This window comes from Microtus oregoni, unplaced genomic scaffold (assembly GCF_018167655.1).
Source record: "Microtus oregoni isolate MIOR12 unplaced genomic scaffold, Mior012 000005F_ref0000423, whole genome shotgun sequence".
Lineage (NCBI taxonomy): Eukaryota > Metazoa > Chordata > Mammalia > Rodentia > Cricetidae > Microtus > Microtus oregoni.
In genome coordinates this window covers 7,576,733-7,595,488 of record NW_024543064.1, presented here as the reverse complement: position 1 = coordinate 7,595,488, position 18,756 = coordinate 7,576,733, and the positions used below count along the sequence as shown (strand labels likewise).

General features: G+C 49.9%; 1 protein-coding gene across 1 annotated transcript; it reads right to left on the bottom strand.

Moving 5' to 3' along the window:
* Positions 1-214: 214 nt before the first annotated feature.
* Positions 215-18,228, bottom strand: LOC121447944 (6-phosphogluconate dehydrogenase, decarboxylating-like). Its single transcript, XM_041651297.1, has 13 exons — positions 18,112-18,228; positions 17,584-17,659; positions 16,520-16,699; positions 14,323-14,388; positions 13,524-13,642; positions 12,517-12,586; positions 10,345-10,479; positions 7,672-7,861; positions 4,469-4,599; positions 4,160-4,293; positions 1,338-1,437; positions 1,087-1,209; positions 215-993 (listed from the first exon to the last, which is right to left on the bottom strand). The coding sequence occupies exons 1-13, from the start codon at positions 18,117-18,119 to the stop codon at positions 874-876; spliced, it is 1,452 nt and encodes a 483-aa protein (XP_041507231.1). The 5' UTR covers positions 18,120-18,228; the 3' UTR covers positions 215-873.
* Between the last annotated feature and the right edge of the window lie 528 nt (positions 18,229-18,756).

The window sequence follows — 18,756 nt, the reverse complement described above, 5'->3', positions numbered from 1 at the left end:
CTCAGGCCCCTCATGGAACTAAATGGGTCCAGAAAAATCATCACAGAGCAGTTCACTGCTGGCCCAACACAGTCGAATGGCTCCAGCCCAGGTAATGGTATCAGTAAACAAGACAAAGAGCCTGGTGGAGGAACAGATCCAGGGCACTGGAAATCCCATGGCAGACCAGGGTAGGACCCAGCCAGCTTTCACACAGCAGGAGAGAGCACCAAGCTAGTCTAAAAAGTTTATTACAAGAGTGTGGCGGGGTAGATGGTACACGAACTTCCAGGTACCTAGTGTGTCCGGTAAGAAACAACACAACACGAGAATCCCTGTCCATCTACTCCTCGGTGCCTCCTCACCTCCCTCCAGACTTAACATCACCTTCAATTTACTGTGTCCTGTGTTATTTGGAGTCTTTAAAGAAATCACTTCCCATCTATGAACTCAGTGCAGACCTTTCTGCCCACGGAAGAGCAGCTGGCATGCGCAGGCACGGCCAGAGAGCGGGTAGAAGAGGGTAACTGTATATAGCTTTTACTGAATGGAGGTTCTGAGTGTACAGAGCCCACACGCATGATCATGGTCCAGGTTGTACAATCCCACACACCCAGCCCCGCTGTGTGCTAAGAGCTGCAGCCTGTCTGACCCACATGGCACGACTCAGTCAGGGAGCGGTCACGCAGTGGAGCACAGGATCCAGGGCAGTGCAAAAGGTCGAGGTGGAGCGTGTGGTGGTTTCAGGACTACCGGACATCGGACCTCAGTGACTTCTTCAGCAGCCACAGCCAAGATTTGGCCAAAAGATCTGAGCAGGAACTAGGGCAAAGAGGAGTGCTGGCGTCGCAGGAACTGTCCTGCTGGTGGGAGGGAGGGTGAGCCACAGTCCTACTAGGCATTGTATGAAGAGGATGACACACTGCCACCGTGGCCCGTCCAGTTGGTATGGATAAATTCTCCTGGTTTGGCTAAGAGTTCATAGGTGTGAGCCCCAAAGTAATCCCGCTGAGCCTAGGAAAGGAGTGCAGTTGGTTGGTTAGGTTGACACGTAGCACACAACCCTCAGGAACCAAGTTCAAGGGCACTGCCTGCTCCCACGCTCACCTGGATGAGGTTGGCTGGCAGCACCTCATGTCTGTACCCATCGTAGAAGGAGAGGGCGGTAGTGAAGCAGGGCATGGGGATGCCTGCTTGCACCCCAGTGCTGACCACCCGCCGCCAGGAGTCCTGAGCACAGAGAGCAGAAGGTCAGTGGCTGGGTTTGCCCAGAGATGCTGAGGCTCCAGGCTGCAGGAGACCCCACCAGCATCAATGCTGCTGAATGAAACAGCCCAGCACCTGGGCCAGTTACGCACCTGGCAGTTGTCAACCGCTGACTTAAAGAAGTCATCCAGCAGCAGGTTCTGAAGCTCGGGGTTTCGCACAAACGCATCTTTAATTTTCCCCAGGAACACACTGAAATTGTTTGCAAGAAATCAATCTCATGACAGCAGCAGGCTGAAGGCCTGGAAATAACCAGTCACTGCATTCCACAGAGGCACAAAGTCACAGCTCTCCCCCCTAGAGCTAGCAGAGTAACACTGAGAAGCACAGAGCAGCCAGTGAGGTGACTCAGCAGGTAAAGGTGTTTGCCACCAAGTCTGACATCTGAAACAGTGGGAAGAGAAAACCAACCCCCACAAATGTCTTCTGACCTCTACACACAACTGTGGGACATGTGCATCACCCTGCAAATGCATGGAGACAGGAAAAGAGAGAGAGAGTATGTGCATGTGCTGCTTGCATGCATGCATGTCTGGGTACCAGAAGAGGACATCGTACCCCCTGGGACTGGAGTTACAGATGGTTGTGAGCCACCATTTCAGCGCTGGGAATTGAATTAAGGTCCTCTGGAAGAGCAAGCCAGTGCTTGCCCCGACCCCTGGTTTTTTGTTTTTCTTTTTTTTAATTGAGACAGGGCTTCTCTGTAGCTTTGGTGCCTCAGGAGAGCTGCGATTGAAGGCGTGTGCCACCACCTGCAGCCAGGGCTCTCTCACTGCTGAGCCATCTCTCCAGCCCCGTAAGAACAACTGAAAAATAATATTTTTTTTCAAGTACAATGAGGTGGAGATAGAAGGATCAGTAGCTCAAAGCCAGGCTAGGCTATGTGAGACCCCTATTAAACAAAAAAGGGAGTGGGCCCCAGGAAACAAGTCCAGGGCCATGACACTTCTCAGAGCTAGCTACTTGCAGCGTGCGGGATAGACAATCCAGCTGGTGAGACTGAGTTGTCCCTCAAGTGTGGGCAGGGGATGGGTTCAGTCAAAATTTGTGGGTGCTCAAGACCCTCAAACAGCTTAGTATTAATGGGCCAGTGACATGTCAGCGGGGAAAGGGGCCTACAACCAACCCTAAAGACCTCCAGGTAGCACAGGTGGAAGCGAAGGACTGACGGTGAGCCTAGGCATCGTAAAGGGCCTGACCTGTAATGGCAGCACATGAGTTTATGGCGGCAGAACTCTGGGGACCTTTGACACTGGCTAACCAGTGGGGTTTCCAGGGATGGAACAGATTAGATAAGAAGCAGGAAATGCTCAAACCAAAGGCTATGCTGGATCGTAGCAAGATGGAGTCTCAGCTCAAGAACTAATTTTCAGACCCAGAACCCTTGAATGAGGGGCAGCAGGTCCCCTGAGGAAGGACACTGGTGAACTGCCCAAGAGCCTCACTGTTAGCCTTTCTCCAGCCCTTCCCCAGAGGGCCCAAGGCCTTTACAAAAAGGTAACTGTGCTGCAGGTGGGGGAGAAGCAACTGCTACTGAACACGGCGTCTGAACTGACATTAATTCTAGGACATCCCAAGAAGCCCTGTGGTCCTCCAGCTAAAGCAGGGGCTTGTGGAGGTCAGATTAATGGTTTTGGCTGAAGTCAGACTCACAGCAGATCCAGTCGGTCCTGAACTCATCCTGTCAATTTCCCCGGTCCCAGAATGCACAATTGGGATAGGTACACTTAGAAGTTGGCAGAATTCCTACAGATTTTGCTGACCTCCATATGTGCCTGGCACCTGTAGCGCCTCCCACATAGACCTAAATGAATGGTGCTTTAAGTTACCTACACATCTGGGCTCTGGTGGCGCACGCCTTTAATCCCAGCACCCGGGAGGCAGAGGCAGGTGATTCTCTGTGAGTTCAAGACCAGCCTGGTCTACAGAGCTAGTTCCAGGACATGCTCCAAAACTACAGAGAAACCCTGTCTCGAAAAATCAAAACCAAACCAAAACCAAAACAAACAACAACAACAAAACCCTACACCAGCTCTATATGTTTTGAATCATCTCTAGCTGGCTTACTATGATGCAAATGGTACACAAAGCAGGTTCACTGCACTGCCTAGAGAATGATGCTAAGAAAACAGTCTGTGAAAGTTCAGAACATTATCTGGTGCTAGTAGTACAGCAGGGCCCAGCAAGTGTTTTACACATATTGTTTCTTTCTTTCTTTTTTTTTTTTTTGGTTTTTTGAGACAGGGTTTCTCTGTGGCTTTGGAGCCTGTCCTGGAATTAGCTCTGTAGACCAGGCTGGTCTCGAACTCACAGAGATCCGCCTGTTTCTGCCTCCCAAGTGCTGGGATTAAAGGTGTGCGCCACCATCGCCCGGCTGTTTCTTTGTTTTTTGAGACAGGGTTTTTCTATGTAGCTATGACTGTTGTGGAACTGTAGCTCAGGCTGACCTTGAACTCAGAGATTCATCTGCATCTGCCTCCAGAGTGCTTGGATTAAAGGCATGCACTACTACCACATCAGACCCCAATTTTCTTTCCTTCCTTCCTTCCTTCCTTCCTTCCTTTCTTCAAGACAGGACTTCTCTACGTAGTCCTGGCTGTTCTGGAACTTGCTCTATAGACCAGGTTGACCAGGAACTCAGAGATCCACCCGCCTTTGCTGTGCTGGGATGAAAGGAGTGAACCACCACTGACCCACTGACCCGCTCATTTTTCCCCCAAATACTTCTGAACTATAATTGTTTTAAGGTACAGAGACCTATCCCAAAGCGGGGGGGGGGGGGGGGGGGGGGGGGGGGGGGGGGGGCCTGTAACAATGTAACCCATACTGTTGCCAATGTTCAGCTGCAGGATGGCTGTTCCCAGACAGAGGGAAATACAAGCCCTGCCCAGGCCCTGAGTTCACCACCACTTACCTTCTGATGATGCAGCCCCCTCTCCACATGAGGGCAATGCCACCATAATTAAGGGTCCAGCCAAACTCAGTGGCTGCCTGTCTGAGCAGCATAAAGCCTTGCGCGTAGGAGATGATCTTGGACGCATAGAGGGCCTAGAAAGCAACACCAGACTGGTTAGTGGAGTAGCCACACCCACCTCCCAGGTTCATTCTCACCTCAGAGGAGACCCCAGAGAGGAAAGGCTGGAAATGAGAACATGGTGGAGGATCTCTATAACCCCCACTAGCTTCCCCTGGTCCACAAAGGCCAAGGCTAGGGGCTGCCCACCTTTCGAATGTCCTCCAGGAATGACTCCTTACTGCCAGCCAGCTGGACCTTCTGGGGGCCCTTGAGCTTCCTGCTGGCCTGGACTCGCTCCTCCTTCAGAGAGGACAAGCAGCGAGCGAAGACAGCCTCTCCTACATAGGAAAGATGGAGTCGGTCAGAGAAGCCCAAGGAAAGGATGTGCACAGCCAAAGGCGAGAAAGATCCAATCAGTCAGAGATCCCTGAGACCAATACCTGGGCTAGGAGCTCTAAACAGTCAATTCCACAACTAAAACTCCAAGTTAGCATCCCAACACAAATGCATCAAACCACAAAGACCAACCCAAAATTCAAAGGGAAGTTTCAAGGTGAAATAGAGGCAAGGCAATGATTACATATAATTCACATAATTAGTCAATATTAACCCAATAGTAAAATTCCAGTTTCTATTTAAAAGAAATTAATTTTGTTATGAGACTGAACTTGATAAAGTATAAGCTACCTGAAACTGACTATGTGGCAGAGGATGGCCTTGATGCCCTGGTCCTCCTGCCTCTACCTCCAACTGCTGGGATTATAGGTGTGTACCACACCTGACTTAAGAAAAATATTATTTTTTTCCCTCAAGACAGGGTTTCTTTTTCTTTTCTTTTTTTTTCTTTTGGTTTCAGGCTGGCCTCAAACTTGCAAAGATCCACCTGCTTCCGCCTTCTGAATGCTGGGATTAAAGGTGTGCGCCACCACTGCCCAACTAAGACAGGGTTTCTTTATGTAGCCTTGGCTGTCCTGGAACTAGCTCTAAAGACCAGGCTGGCCTTGAACTCAGAGATCCACCTGCCTCTGCCTCCCCAACAGCTGGGATTAAAGACATGCAACACCACCGCCCAGCTAAATAAAACAAGTGCTCTTAATAGCTAGGCTATCTCACTAGCCCCCAGGCTTAGCTTTGTTTTTTGTTTTGTTTTTTTGGTAAGATTTATTTTTAAGGGTATGTATTCCCACATGAGTGAAGTGCCCTCAGAGGCCAGAGGAGTCAGATGGCACTAGAGTCACAGGGGGTTGTACTCAACCTGCTGTGGGTGCCAGGAAGCCAATCGCTGGAAGGGGAGGGTGTGCTCGTAACTGCTGACCGTGGCTCCACCTCCCAGGCTGTTTTTATACCCACAACCACTGGTTTCACAACACCTTTCAATACAGAGCATGAAGACATTTAATACTTTCACAAACCACCCTTGTCTTGCTCAATTTATTGAAGATGAATGAATTTCCTTTTCCTTCAACACAATGTGTTGAACCTCTGGGGCTAACAACTAATTTGGAACTTCAGTGCTGGGAAAAGCGTGTGAGCCACAGCTCAAGAGCAAGGTGAAAAGGCAATGTCTTCCTGCCCTTACCCAACCCGTCCTTCCATGCAGCATGACTTGACAATTGTGCAACAGCAAGCGTGGCAAACCCTCCTGGCCATACAATAACTTGGACTCAGACTGTGTCCTTTTATTCTTTTTTTTTTTTTTTAAATATTTTTTTATTTATTATGTATACAATATTCTGTCTGTGTGTATGTCTACAGGACAGAAGAGGGCACCAGACGTCATTACAGATGGTTGTGAGCCACCATGTGGTTGCTGGGAATTGAACTCAGGACCTTTGGAAGAGCAGGCAATGCTCTTAACCACTGAGCCATCTCTCCAGCCCCTGTCCTTTTATTCTTTAGGTAGGAAAAGACCACATCTGGCCAGCATGGTGGGAGGGAACCCAGTCTCTAAAACTGAGGACAACACTGCTGCATGCAGCGAGTCAGTGGTGGAGAGATGTTCCCGGCACACAACACTACTGGGATTGGCCAAAATGCAGCCAACTTCCTCCTACCTGTGCAGGGCGCGCGCGCGCGCACACACACACACACACACACACACATGCATGGCTGCCCTGTCCCGCCCCAACTGTCTAACACAGGTGAGCATGACTAAGCAGAAAATAAAGGAAGGAGGGAGAGACAGCCAGGCATCCATATCTGGGAAGGTAAACAGGAAAACGCCCGAGTTATCAGAGAAGAACTATTCCACCAGGAGCAAAGACTCCTGTGAACACCTGACTCACTCTGGTTATAACCTTGCAGAGGGGCATTCTATCTCTTAAGAAAGAAAGACAAAATTGGCAGAGTGCTTGTCATACAAGGTCCCCAACACCTGTGTAAAAAAGCTAAGATGTGGCCACACATAACTATGACTGTAGCCCAGGAGTGTCAGAGACCAGTGGTCCCTGTAGCTGGCTGGCACTCTAGCCAATCAGGTTCAGGTTCAATGAAGAGATTCTGTCTCAAAAATAAAGGTAAAGAGTGATTGGGAAGTGATGTGGGATGTCCTTCTGTATGTGTGTTGCTTCTTTTCTTTTTTTTTTTAGTTTTTCGAGACAGGGTTTCTCTGTGGCTTTGGAGCCTGTCCTGGAACTAGCTCTGTAGACCAGGCTGGTCTCGAACTCACAGAGATCCGCCTGCCTCTGCCTCCCGAGTGCTGGGATTAAAGGCGTGCGCCACCATTGCCCGGCTGTGTGTTGCTTCTATTGGCTAATGAATAAAGCTGTCTCAGCCAATGGTTTAGCAGAGCAAAGCCCTATTGTTTTGTACATATGGGTAGAACCTGTAAAATATTAATAAATATTGACTACATAAACAAAATGTGTTTGTATATGAACTTTTGTTCTGGACCCATTACAGAAATCTTAGCAAAACAAGCCAAAAAAGCCAGGCATGCCTGCATTCCTCACAGTCAGGAGGCAAGAAGACACGTGTCCAAGGCTAACCTGAGCTCAAGAACCAACTGGACAAAGGTCTTTTATGTTACTGACTATACTTAGTCAAATGTTTGTTTGTTTGTTTTGGTTTTTCAAGACAGGGTTTCTCTATGTAGCTTTGGAGCCTGTCCTGGACTCACTCTATAGACCTGGCTGGCCTTGAACTCACAGATATGCACCTGCCTCTGCCTCCCCGAGTGCTGTCAGTCAAATGTGAAAATATCCAGATTTAAAAGAGCACAGAAAGGACGGTAACGTCTGTGTTTACCTCGGAGCCCATAAGGAGAGTTCCCCACGTGCAGAAAGAGGAAAGGCGCACTGACACCTGAGCGGGCCCAAAGACCGTCTCCAGACTGTCCAGAGCAGAATTCCAGAAGGACACCAGGATCAGAGCAGTGGGACCAAAGGCACAGGTGGTAGATGTGACATTACCAATGAGGGTGACGGGCATGCCGTAGTCCAGTGCTGAGATGGCGGTCCACTTCCCAGTGCCCTTCTGCCCAGCACTGTCCCGGATCTTTGGTAACAGCTCTTTGCCATCAGTGTCCAGGAACTTGAGGATGTTAGCAGTGATTTCAATCAGAAATGAGTCCAGCTCTGTCTTGTTCCATTCCTCGAAGGCCTATACACAGAAGAGAAGGCAGGGTGGGTTGGGTTCTGTGGGCACCCTGGCTCATCGGCCATATCCTTGTCTCTGTAACTGGTGCACCCACTGCTGAGCACATGGGGCCAGCAGGCCCTCCTCTTGGTGGCCTGTAGCCTCCTGCTCCTACCCACTGAGTCACGCTCACCAGGTCAGGCAGCTGTGTTGAGTGTCAGCCTGACGGCTTAATTTCTCGCCACTGGAACTGCCCTCCCTCTCCTTGGAGCCAAGCTCCTCACTTCACTTGGGTCTATGCATGCTGTGCCTTCTTGCCCTATCTAAGTCATCTCTGGATGGAACTGGATGTAGCTCAGTGCTGGAACACAAGCTTAGTGAGCATTAAGCCCAAGTCCCATCCCAGTACCACAAAAATAAAAACAAGAAACAAAATGAAACCTGTCTGTTAAGGCTGGAGAGATGGCTCAGCGGTTAAGGGCAATGGCTGCTCTTCCAGAGGACCCGGGTTCAGTTCCCAGCATCCACACGGCAGTTCACAACTGTCTGTAACTCCAGTTCTGGCACACTCACACAGACATACATACAGACAAAACAAAGTGCCAGGCGGTGGTGGTGCGAGCCTTTAATCCCAGCATTCGGAAGGCAGAGGCAGGTGGATCTCTGTGAGTTTGAGGCCAGCCTGGTCTACAAGAGCTAGTTCCAGGACAGGCCCCAGAGCTACATACAGAGAAATCCTGTCTCAAAAAACAAAAACAAAAAAACAAACAACAAAAAAAAACCAAAAACCAAAACCAAACAAACAAAAAACAAAGCAAAACACCTAATGCACATAAATCTTAAAAAAAAAAAAAAAAAGCTAAAACCCAACCCATCTCAAACCAAAACTCTGTCTGCTAATCCCAGTTTGCTTTTGTCTGTAACAATGACCACCAGTTTTCTACTTTACATCCACTATTATTGTTTGTCTTCCGGCTCCGGACCGCAGACTTCAGTTATGGTCATTGCTCCGCGCTCACACAGCCAGCACCTCACACATGCTAGGCTACACTATCTGAGCTCTACCCGGCCCTTCACGGTCTTATATTTAGCGTTTAGAATAGATCTTGCACATAGTAAAGTACTCACTTTGTTGTAGGAATACATTATTAAGTAAATGAATGAAATACAAACACAAAGATAATGAAAACTAAGTTAAATGTTTTAGAATGAACAAGGGCAAGCCAGTGAGACAACCAGCTGCCAAGATACATGAGGGTCAGAACTGAAGCTCAGTGACAGTCCATGAGGCCTAGTCAATCCCCCTTGTACAACCCCCCACATACATACACACACACACACACACACATACACACTTGTGCACAAGACCCGCAAAGCCAGCAAAATCAGCCAATATTCTAGCAGGCTGCAGCAATTAAGAGACAGTGGGTTACAATAAAGAGAGAGAGAGAGAGAGAAAGAGAGAGAGAAACACAAAGGGAGGAGGGGCCATCATGGAGGTGAAGGGTGTTGGAGGGGAGAAAAATGGGAACACTAGGGTGGGTATGATCAAGATACACTGTATCTGTGTATAAACTGTCAAAGGACAAATGAAAGATTCTAAAAATGACTGGTAAGACATACTTGCCTATGTTCATCTAATGATGCCACATTGGGGAAAAAGGTCCCGTTTTGACAGATTACCCTGGAATGTCTCCACGCAGGATGGAAAGGGGCGGGGCTGGACAGTATGTGGTGAAGTGCAGTGAAATGCTATGGTAGGATCCAGGAGATGTGCACACACAATATGACAGTGAGGGTCTTCAGTATTAGAACATTTTCATAAGGAAATGTGGGGAAAATGCTTACGCTTCTCCACTGAGATGAAGTTAAAATTTTTTAAAGGTTTATTAATATATTTAATTCTTACGTTTGGGTGTTTTGTCTGAATGTATGCATATGCACCACCTGTATACAAGGCCCACAGAGGTCAAAGAGGACATCAGATACCCTGAACAAGAGTTACTTGGCCCTCCGCCTGGGTTCTGGAAACCCAACCCTTCCAGTCTTCCGTGAGAGCACCAAGTGCTCTACTGCTGAGCTCTCTCCCTGGCCCTAGGAGGAACTATCAGGAGTAACTTCCAGAGCTCTAGTCCTAACTTGATCAACAAGGACAGCCACTATCCCCCTCACGAAGCAAAGGTAGGAGTGAGAAAGAGAATAAGGACTGGGATGGGCTCTGTGACAGAGTCCTTGCCTACCATGCCTAAGGCCAGGCCCTGGGTTCCACGGGGAGGGTTGCATACGAGGTGAGGTGACACACCGTGCTGACAAAGCCTGGCTCACTAAGTGCCGACAATGATTACTGCTTCTTGGCTGGATATCACATTTTATGATGCCATTACCACAGCTTCCCTTACATTAGGTTGAGTCCATGTGGGCCATCAGACAGCCAGATAAACAGGAAGGAGGAAGTCTTAATTGTCAGGGGCAAGTTCTCCCTCATCTGGTCAGTGCCTGGGACTCACCTGGGCCATCTCCTCGTGCCGCATGCCCAGAACGTCCTTCATCAGGTGGTAAGCCTCGCAGATCAGCTGCATGTCGCCATACTCGATTCCGTTATGCACCATCTTCACAAAGTGACCAGCCCCCTCGTCTCCCACCTGTCGGGGCAATCAGCAACAAGAGGACTTCAGAGCAAGAGATTATACAAGAGAAGTCTCAGAAGACACAGAAGAAGACTTCAGAATGGCTTCATCTCATACAATAGCATGAGAAAACAGCGTTTTTAATAGGAAGCCCCCAACATACCTGAGCTCTTTAGTCTGTATTTCCCACTATTAAAAGCAATTCCCTATTCCCCAGCTCCAGCCACAAAGGTTGCCCTGGTCTTGAAGTTGCCACATTTCTAGCAACTGCTGCTTAAATTACTTGTATCTTTCCTAGACACAAATGTAATGCTGTTGTTCCTCACAGCTGGGGGTAAAGTACCCTTCTAACAAGGTACCGCCTTGACCTTTCAAGTCCAGAAATGCATTCCCTTGTGGTCCTGTCACTGGCAAGGTACTGGCTAAGCTGGTAGGATGTATCCAGTTTATCACGGGGACTTTACGAAGGGCTTTTCAGTCGTGTTACTCTGATCAACGCTCTGCTCTCTAGAAAGGCCACCTCTGAAAACTGTCCAATGGACAGGGAACAAGAACAAGCGCAGCAGAGCATCACGGCACAGGCTCTGCAGTCCACAGCAGTCGCTGCTGTGTCGACACTGTGATGCTTCTGTCAGAGGCTTCCTTTTATCGCTGATCTGCCCCTTCCGATTGGGACACTAACTGTGCAATGTGAGGACATCTTACTTCACCCTCCTGTTGCTCCAGCAGTGGACAAACCTACGGTCACCTCCTTTCAGTCTCTACCATTTACTCTTATGGCCTGAACCCAAGCTTTAGCCCACGGCAGTCAACTCTGACTGAGTCAAGACCCACAAGTGCGCGCTGGCTTTTCCTTTTGACTTTTTCTAGAGGGAGTTAAAGGAAGGTACCGTGACTGTACTCTAAAGGTTCTACTCTGCCATCAGGGAAGGAATCCCTTCCACTAAGAAGACTGGAAAGTTTGGAGGACTTTTACATCACCTTAGCAGAGGGTGACTGAACTTGGCACTGGCCCCTGGGGAAGGGCAGCCACCAAAGCTGGCAGGTCAGTGGGAGGGTTTCCCTTATGCCCAAGGCTGGGCCCTTAGGTTATCCCTATCTTAATCATACACATTACTAAAATGACCAAGTGGGCATATAAAATAGCAGGTATAAAAAGGGAGCTAGGTGTGGTGGTGCACAGGTCTGTAATTCGGGAGCACCAAGGGCCCAGGCCTGCTTGGCTACGCAGTGAGAAGACCCTGAGGGCTGGGGATGGTCAGGTGGTCCAGAGGTGAGGGTGCTCGCCGCCAAGCGGGGCGACCGGAGCTTGATTCCAGCACCCACACGGTGGAAGGGGAGAACCAACTTCTATAAACTGCCCTCTGACATCCACATGTAGCCTCAAGTTCTACCGTGCATATATATCACATAGACAGGTACAACTCAAAGACAGACAGAGAAAATGGAGGGGGAAAAGGAAGAAAAGGGAAAAAGAAAGGAAAATTAAAGGAAAGGAAAAGAGGAAGAAAATCTGGTGAGAGCATCGAGATTCTCGAGGGCAACTGGGGATTTCTCAGACAAATCCTCCTGCAGTGACCTGTCCCAGGTCACACCATCGGCGAACAAAGACTCTCACTGGCAACTCTTGCCGCCGAGGCTGATGTGCTTTCCCATACATGGCGCTGGCTGAAGCCACAGCAGGATATTTATTTTCCAAACAGGAGGGAAAGTGCCTATGACCAGATTCCTCAGATCCTCACGGCCTGAGACACCGGCGTGACAAGGCAGCAGGCCCGCTCTAACCCCAGCGTTCTCTGTAACGACCCCTGCTCCCCAGCTCCTACTTATGAAGCCCTCCTGTTAGGAGGACTGAGGATCAGCTCTTAACACAGTAGCATCCAGGCCCTGAAGGGCTTGTTAGGGCACAACACCATCAGACAGGCAGGGATGTGCTTCTGGCACCAGCGGGGCAGTGACTTAGATGGAAGCTTAGAGCGGAGAGCTAAGCACTGGGACCATGGTGGTCTTTCTCCAGCCGTGCGGTTGGTCAGAGGGGAGCCCAGAACTTGCCCAGTCACAGCAGGGTTCTCCAGTTCCTACTTTTGCAGCGATGGCTTGGAAGATCGTCTTGATGTGGGGCCTGTGGAAAGGGGAAGTACAGTTCAGCCAAGAAGAGAAGGCCGAGCTTTGGGGTCAGTGCTCAAGGACACTGCTCTCAGAGTAATGGATGTGCTCAGCTTCCCATAGAAACCCCAGTTCCCACTGCTGACAGGTGTGGACTCCACACCCCGTGTGTGGGCCTTAGAGAGGAGGCCACAGAATACCCTAGTCAACACAGAGGAACAGACAAGGAGGAAGCACCTCGGAAGCACCAGAAGAAGGCAAGGGACGTGGCGCAGTGGTAAAGTGCACATCTAACATGCACGAAGCCTTGGGTTCCGATTCAGAATCTTGCTACCCTAACCCTCACAAAGCACCAGAAGACTCTTCTGTCACTTTATCGGAACAAGCCAAGACTCCAACCCAAGCCATACAAGATCATCCTCAAAGACACCTTCCCCAGTGATGTCTGCTACCAGGCTCAGAGAGCATGCAGGGTCATGGACTGTGGTACAGGAAGAGACGCTCCTCTCTGGAGCAGAGAGCATGCAGGGCCATGGACTGCGGTACAGGGAGAGACGCTCCTCTCTGGAGCAAAAGCAGCTCTCCATTTCACCCTGCCCTCACTCTTGGCTCACAGGAACCCCAAGACCTTCTCACTATGCTGCCTTCTACCAAAGAAAAGGGCATTCTCTCAAACTTTTTGGTACAGACCCTCAAGCCCGACACCTGCAAAGTCAACGCTTAGGACTGGGCTAAGGTATAGCTGTCTCTATGCCAGTGACCTATCTAACAGGACAGGTAAGAGGAAAGCAAGCACGCACATGACGTAAGAACAAACTGTCCAGACGACAAAGCTGTGCCCAGTGTACAGTTCTAACCCCCGTCTCCACAGATCAAGCACAGAACTGTCTCCCCGTCCTGTTCACACCAGCCCGGGCCTGCACAGAAATGCACGTGGTGCTGATGGTACTCACCAGGCCTCTTTGTTTCCTCCTGGCATTAGGGAGGGCCCGTACCGAGCCCCTTCCTCACCACCACTGACTCCACTCCCCACAAACAGGATCCCCTTAGCCTTGAGGTCCCGGCATCGTCTCTAAAAGAGAGAAAAGCAATTTTAGTGTTTTCTCACAAAAATAAATTCTTTTTGATGAATGAGAGGAGGTGGAAGGCCAATACAGAGAGCTCAAGTTTGCTAGTAAATGACCTAAGGGAATAGGAGCAGCCAAGCATTCGAGAGTCTAGACACCCAGTCGGGAGGGCTGAGCTTTAAAACAGTAATGGACTCCTGGAAGTTACTCGGGAGGCTACAAACACAGGAGGATTACAAGTTACAGGCCCTGTAAAAAACTTAAAAGAAAAACCTGATTTTTGAGAAACCTACACCACCCCCAAGGGGGCTCCCATCTTAAAGGAACAGACCGTCCAGGGTAAAATGCAGGGAAGAAAGGGTGTAGTGGGTGAGCCACTCGTGTCACACTTTAGACACGAGACTCGCCTGAGGTCAAAGGGCAGCGCTTCTCAGCCATGCCACACTGTGGCATGCTACGCATTATAGAAGGCAGAGATTATGCAGAAAAGCTCTCAGCCTGTTGTATCTAAGCCATCGTCTCTTGAGTCACACACACACACGCAGCAAAGGCTGAGATCTAGCCCGCCAGCACCGATCCCCAAAGGATCACGAGACAGTTCTCTCTGCTGTCACATTTACAATGCTAACGTTTCTTTCTAGAATGTTCTCAAGACCCGAAAGAATTTGGACTGAAGAACACTTACTGTTGTATCCCGGTATTCAGAATTTCCTCCATCAATGATGATATCACCAGTGTCCAACAATGGCACCTGTAACCAAATACTAGCTTAGGGTGGACCAAAGACAGAAATAAAACATACCTAGAACACTAAAAACAAGAATGTATCCCAAAGAAACAGCAGGAAGGCATTCACTATGTATACTCCAAAAATCTCTGCCTCTAACAGCAGCTTTAACTTGGAAGCTACTAACCCAGTCAGACCCTCCACAACATACTCTCCCTCTCCCCTTCCCTCCTTGACGGGATCTCACTGTGCAGCCCTGGGTGGCCTCACTCATGGAGATCCACCCACCTCGCTTTTGGAGCGCTGGGATGAGAGGTGAGCGTCTCCGAGCCGGCCAGCTTATGCTTTACCTCCCAGTCTCCCCTGCCACAGCTCCGCTTGAGAGCGCTTCAGTACTTTCCTACGTTGAAGAAAACTCAACCAGCTTTCAGCCCCCGTTTGGGAGGAACGGCGGGCAGTTGGCACCTTGCTGTACAGGGAGCTTTGTCCGTTATCACAGCGCTCTTCCTACCTAAGCCGCGAACTGGTTAGATTTTCTCTCTTGGAGACAAACCCAATGGCAGCACTCTTCCGTAGACACACACGGAAGCCCTTCCCTCTACAATCACGTGGTTTCTAGTAGCACTCCTGCAGCAGGTACCTTTCTTCCCCAGGAGCTATTGCACAATTATTTCTGAGGACCTAAATCATTTTTCTACGTGTTCTCTTTCATTTATAAGCATATTTCTTCTCTCTACAAAGATATTCTTGCTAAAGCCAAGGTACAAAGGTGTTAAAAAAAGCTACGATCTATGAATCTTTTATATGAATACCGAAGTGCGGGGAACCTCATGTCTAAACAAAACCCATTTTGGTCACTATGGTTTACTAGTGAGTAGCACTAAATATTCATAAATGTTAGTCAACACTGCAAGACACCAGAGCTGGGGATACATACATCTCAGTGTGAGAGTGGGCTCAGAAGGTGGAAGGCCTTGGGTTCTACTTCTCAGGACCAAAACAGAAACAGTAACACAGACAGGTATGATAGATGGTGCCTATTAATCCTAGCACTAAGTAGGCCGGGGCAGGAGGATTGTCAAGATCCAAGCCAGCTAGATGGCTCAGTGGGTAAAAACACCTGCCGAATAAGCCTGATGACTTAAGCTTGATCCCAGGAACCAAAGCAAAAGTGAAACAGGAATCGGAGCGGCAGTGGCAAACACCTTTAATCCCAGCATTCAGGAGGCAAAGGCAGGAGTTTGAGGTCAGCCTGGTCTACAGGCCAGCCAGGTCAACACAGAGGAAACCATATCTTTATACACCCCATAAAAAAAAGTGGAAGAAGGGGCTGGAGAGATGGTTCAGTGGTTAAGAGCACTGGCTGCTCTTCCAGAGGTCCTGAGTTCAATTCCCAGCAACCACATGGTGGCTCACAACCATCTGTAATGAGATCTGGCGCCCTCTTCTGGCCTGCAGACATACACACAGACAGAATATTGTACACATAATAAATAAATATTTAAAAAAAAAAAGTGGAAGAAGAAAACTGAGCTTAAGATCACTGACAGCTGTCACCAAGGACCGGGGATTGATTTCTAGCATCAACATGGTAGGTCACAACTGCCTATTAACACCAATTCCGAGGGATCTGATGCCCTCTTCTGGCCTCCTCAGGAACTTGACGAATGTGTGCAATTACACATGTAGGCATATACACACATATTCATACACATATATAAAATAAAATGAAAATAAAGTTTTTTTGGAAAAGAATGGAAGAATTCCTACTGGGTAAGTGCCAGACTGAAACATTTTTTTTTAAAAAATCAATACTTTATTTATTTATTTATTTATTTATTATGTATACAATATTCTGTCTGCGTGTATGTCTGCAGGCCAGAAGAGGGCACCAGACCTCATAACAGATGGTTGTGAACCACCATGTGGTTGCTGGGATTTGAACTCAGGACCTCTGGAAGAGCAGGCAATGCTCTTAACCACTGAGCCATCTCTCCAGCCCCCAGACTGAAACATTTAAGCAATCATTTCCTCAGAACTGATTAGTTCCTATCCAGAAACTGAAAATAAAAACATCTCTGAAGTAAGACATTAGAAGGAGGAACAGACACAAGCTCTGAGGTGCTAGCAGAGCTTTGAGCAGAGCTGGCCTTACCAGTTTCTCGATGAAATCATCTACAGCTTGCCCGGCCTTCACGAGAAGTATGATCCTGCGTGGCTTCTTCAGCTTGGAGACCATCTCCTTCAAGGATTTTGCACCGACCACTTTGGTTCCCTTTGCCTCATTGGCCAAGAAGTCATCAACCTTGGAGACCGTCCTATTGAAAGCACAGACCTGGAGGACAAAAGGCCCACTTAGAGGATCCTGGACACACGTGACCTTTGGGTGGTGGGTCCAGAATAACAAAATAGTTATTTGGTCTGAGGTCTAAAGAGAGCTGGTCTGCCTTCTCTTTTTCCTAAGTGCCAGCGGATCCCTGCAGTTAGGTCTCAGCAGGACGAAACACAGAAGGGAGGCAAAGGCCAGCCACCACTTGTTGCTTATCAGGTTGAGCCTGTCACTACGGCCTGGTCTTTTGTCCCTGGTCATCCTGGCCTCTAAACCATGTTACTATTTAGGAAGAACACCCAGAGCCCACAGGCAGGAGGATCCTGTAGCTCCTGCTATATCGGCTGGCTAAGATGAGGATTCCTTGAGCCCTGAAGCCGAGACTCCAGTGTGGCAACACCGTGAGACGTTGTCCACAGGGAAAAAGAAATCCCGTTTTCCTTTGCCAAGTCTCGCTAGTCAACTGAGCTACAGTGCTCTATCTCCCTTTAAGTCAGCGACTCTCAATCTTCCTAACGCTGTGAACCTTTAATACAGTTCCTTATGTTGTGGTGACCCCAACCAGAACATTATTGTGGTTGTTTTCTTAACTACTTCATGACTGTAACTTTGCTACTCCTATGAATGGAAATGTAATTGTTTTTAGAGCTAGATGGTGGTCAATGGGGTCGCGACCCACAGGTCGAGAAGCACTGTTCTACAGTCCCCTCTCTCTAAAGAGGCTCCTTCTTCAACTACACGAACAGCACAATTAGAGCAGGACTTCTTTTACAAACGCGACTGAGCAACAACAGGGCTCACTGAGTGAGAGGCGCTCTCCAGTCGCCTTGAGACCTGCAAAAAATGCGTCAGTGCTCACCCCGGGAAGGCAACGTGCGCCCACCACTTACCACAAATCCATGGTCATTCATGTTCAGGATTAAGTTCTGGCCCATGACAGCCAGTCCAATCAGTGCAATGTCAGCCCTGAAAGGCCGGAAAAAGAACAAAGAAAGGACGTTGGTGCCACTTGGTCGCTTTTAACAGGACAGGTAGCTCGTCTGCGCAAGCATGGCATGCACCTGGGACCGCCCGCACCCTGCACCCCGCTGCTCCATGGGCCTCCGAGTTCCTTCTTACGGGTGCCCCGGCCATCACCCCTGCACGCCCGGCCCGCAGAAGGGGCGTGGGCCGTCCCCCACCCACTGCAGCCTGCCTTCCCCGCGAGCCCGTCGCAGCCGCGAGCTCCCACGCAGGGGAGGCCGGGCTGGTGCAGCTCACGGCGGGGACCCCGAGGTGCAGGGAGTGCGGGCTGCGCAGGGAGGGCCAGGCGACCCCCGGGGCCGCGGCGCGCAGGGAGACAACCAGGTAGAGTCCCGCCAGCACCATGCTCAGCCCCGGAAGTGTCCGGGGCCTGGCTGCGCGTGACGGTCACTCACTGGGCCATGGCGGCGGCGGTCAGAGATGGGGCGACAAGGAAGGATCACGAAGAACTGAGCGCTCCGAGGCAAGTGCGGGACGTCCGGCTCCCGGCGCCTCAGGAGGCTCACCACGACATCGACCAATCGGAAGGCAGGGGTGGGGCGATGCCCCACGCTATTGGCTCACACCAGCGCCTGTTATACCACCTGAGGGCAAACGGGCCCGCCCACCCCCGGGGCCGGATGTGTAGAGCGCCGAGCAGTCGATGGCACCGGAGAGTCCGAGGCGAGTTCCCGGGGATTGCGTAAGTGATCCACTCGGCCGCACGCTGCCTCCCGCCGGCGCGGAGGCTCGCGTGTGCACAAAGAGAAGACCCTGGGCTTGGTGCAGCCCGAAGGATGTAATTCCCTTAGACCACACTTAACAATTGACCAAGCCCACTGGCGCGCTTGGTCCCTCCGCACGTAGGCAGGAATCCAGTCTGATCCTCTTGTGGAGCTCAGTGTGGTCAGCGTGCACCATTTTTGCAGGCCCAGGGACAGAGGCACAGACTGGAGCGAGATGGTCAGCGGGAAAGGCGACAAGAGGGTGGAAAGAGAACCAAGTCCACGAAGTTGGCTTCTGACCTCCCCCGGCAGCAGTGGCTCGTGTGCCCACACGCA

Bases quoted from the DNA above. Each gene is read 5' to 3' on its own strand.
- LOC121447944 (XM_041651297.1), bottom strand. The intron at 16,700-17,583 runs GTAAGTGGTGGG...TTTGTCCTCCAG, and splicing joins TGAATGACCATGGATTTGTG to GTCTGTGCTTTCAATAGGAC. The intron at 7,862-10,344 runs GTGAGTCCCAGG...TTCTGTGTATAG, and splicing joins GGCACGAGGAGATGGCCCAG to GCCTTCGAGGAATGGAACAA.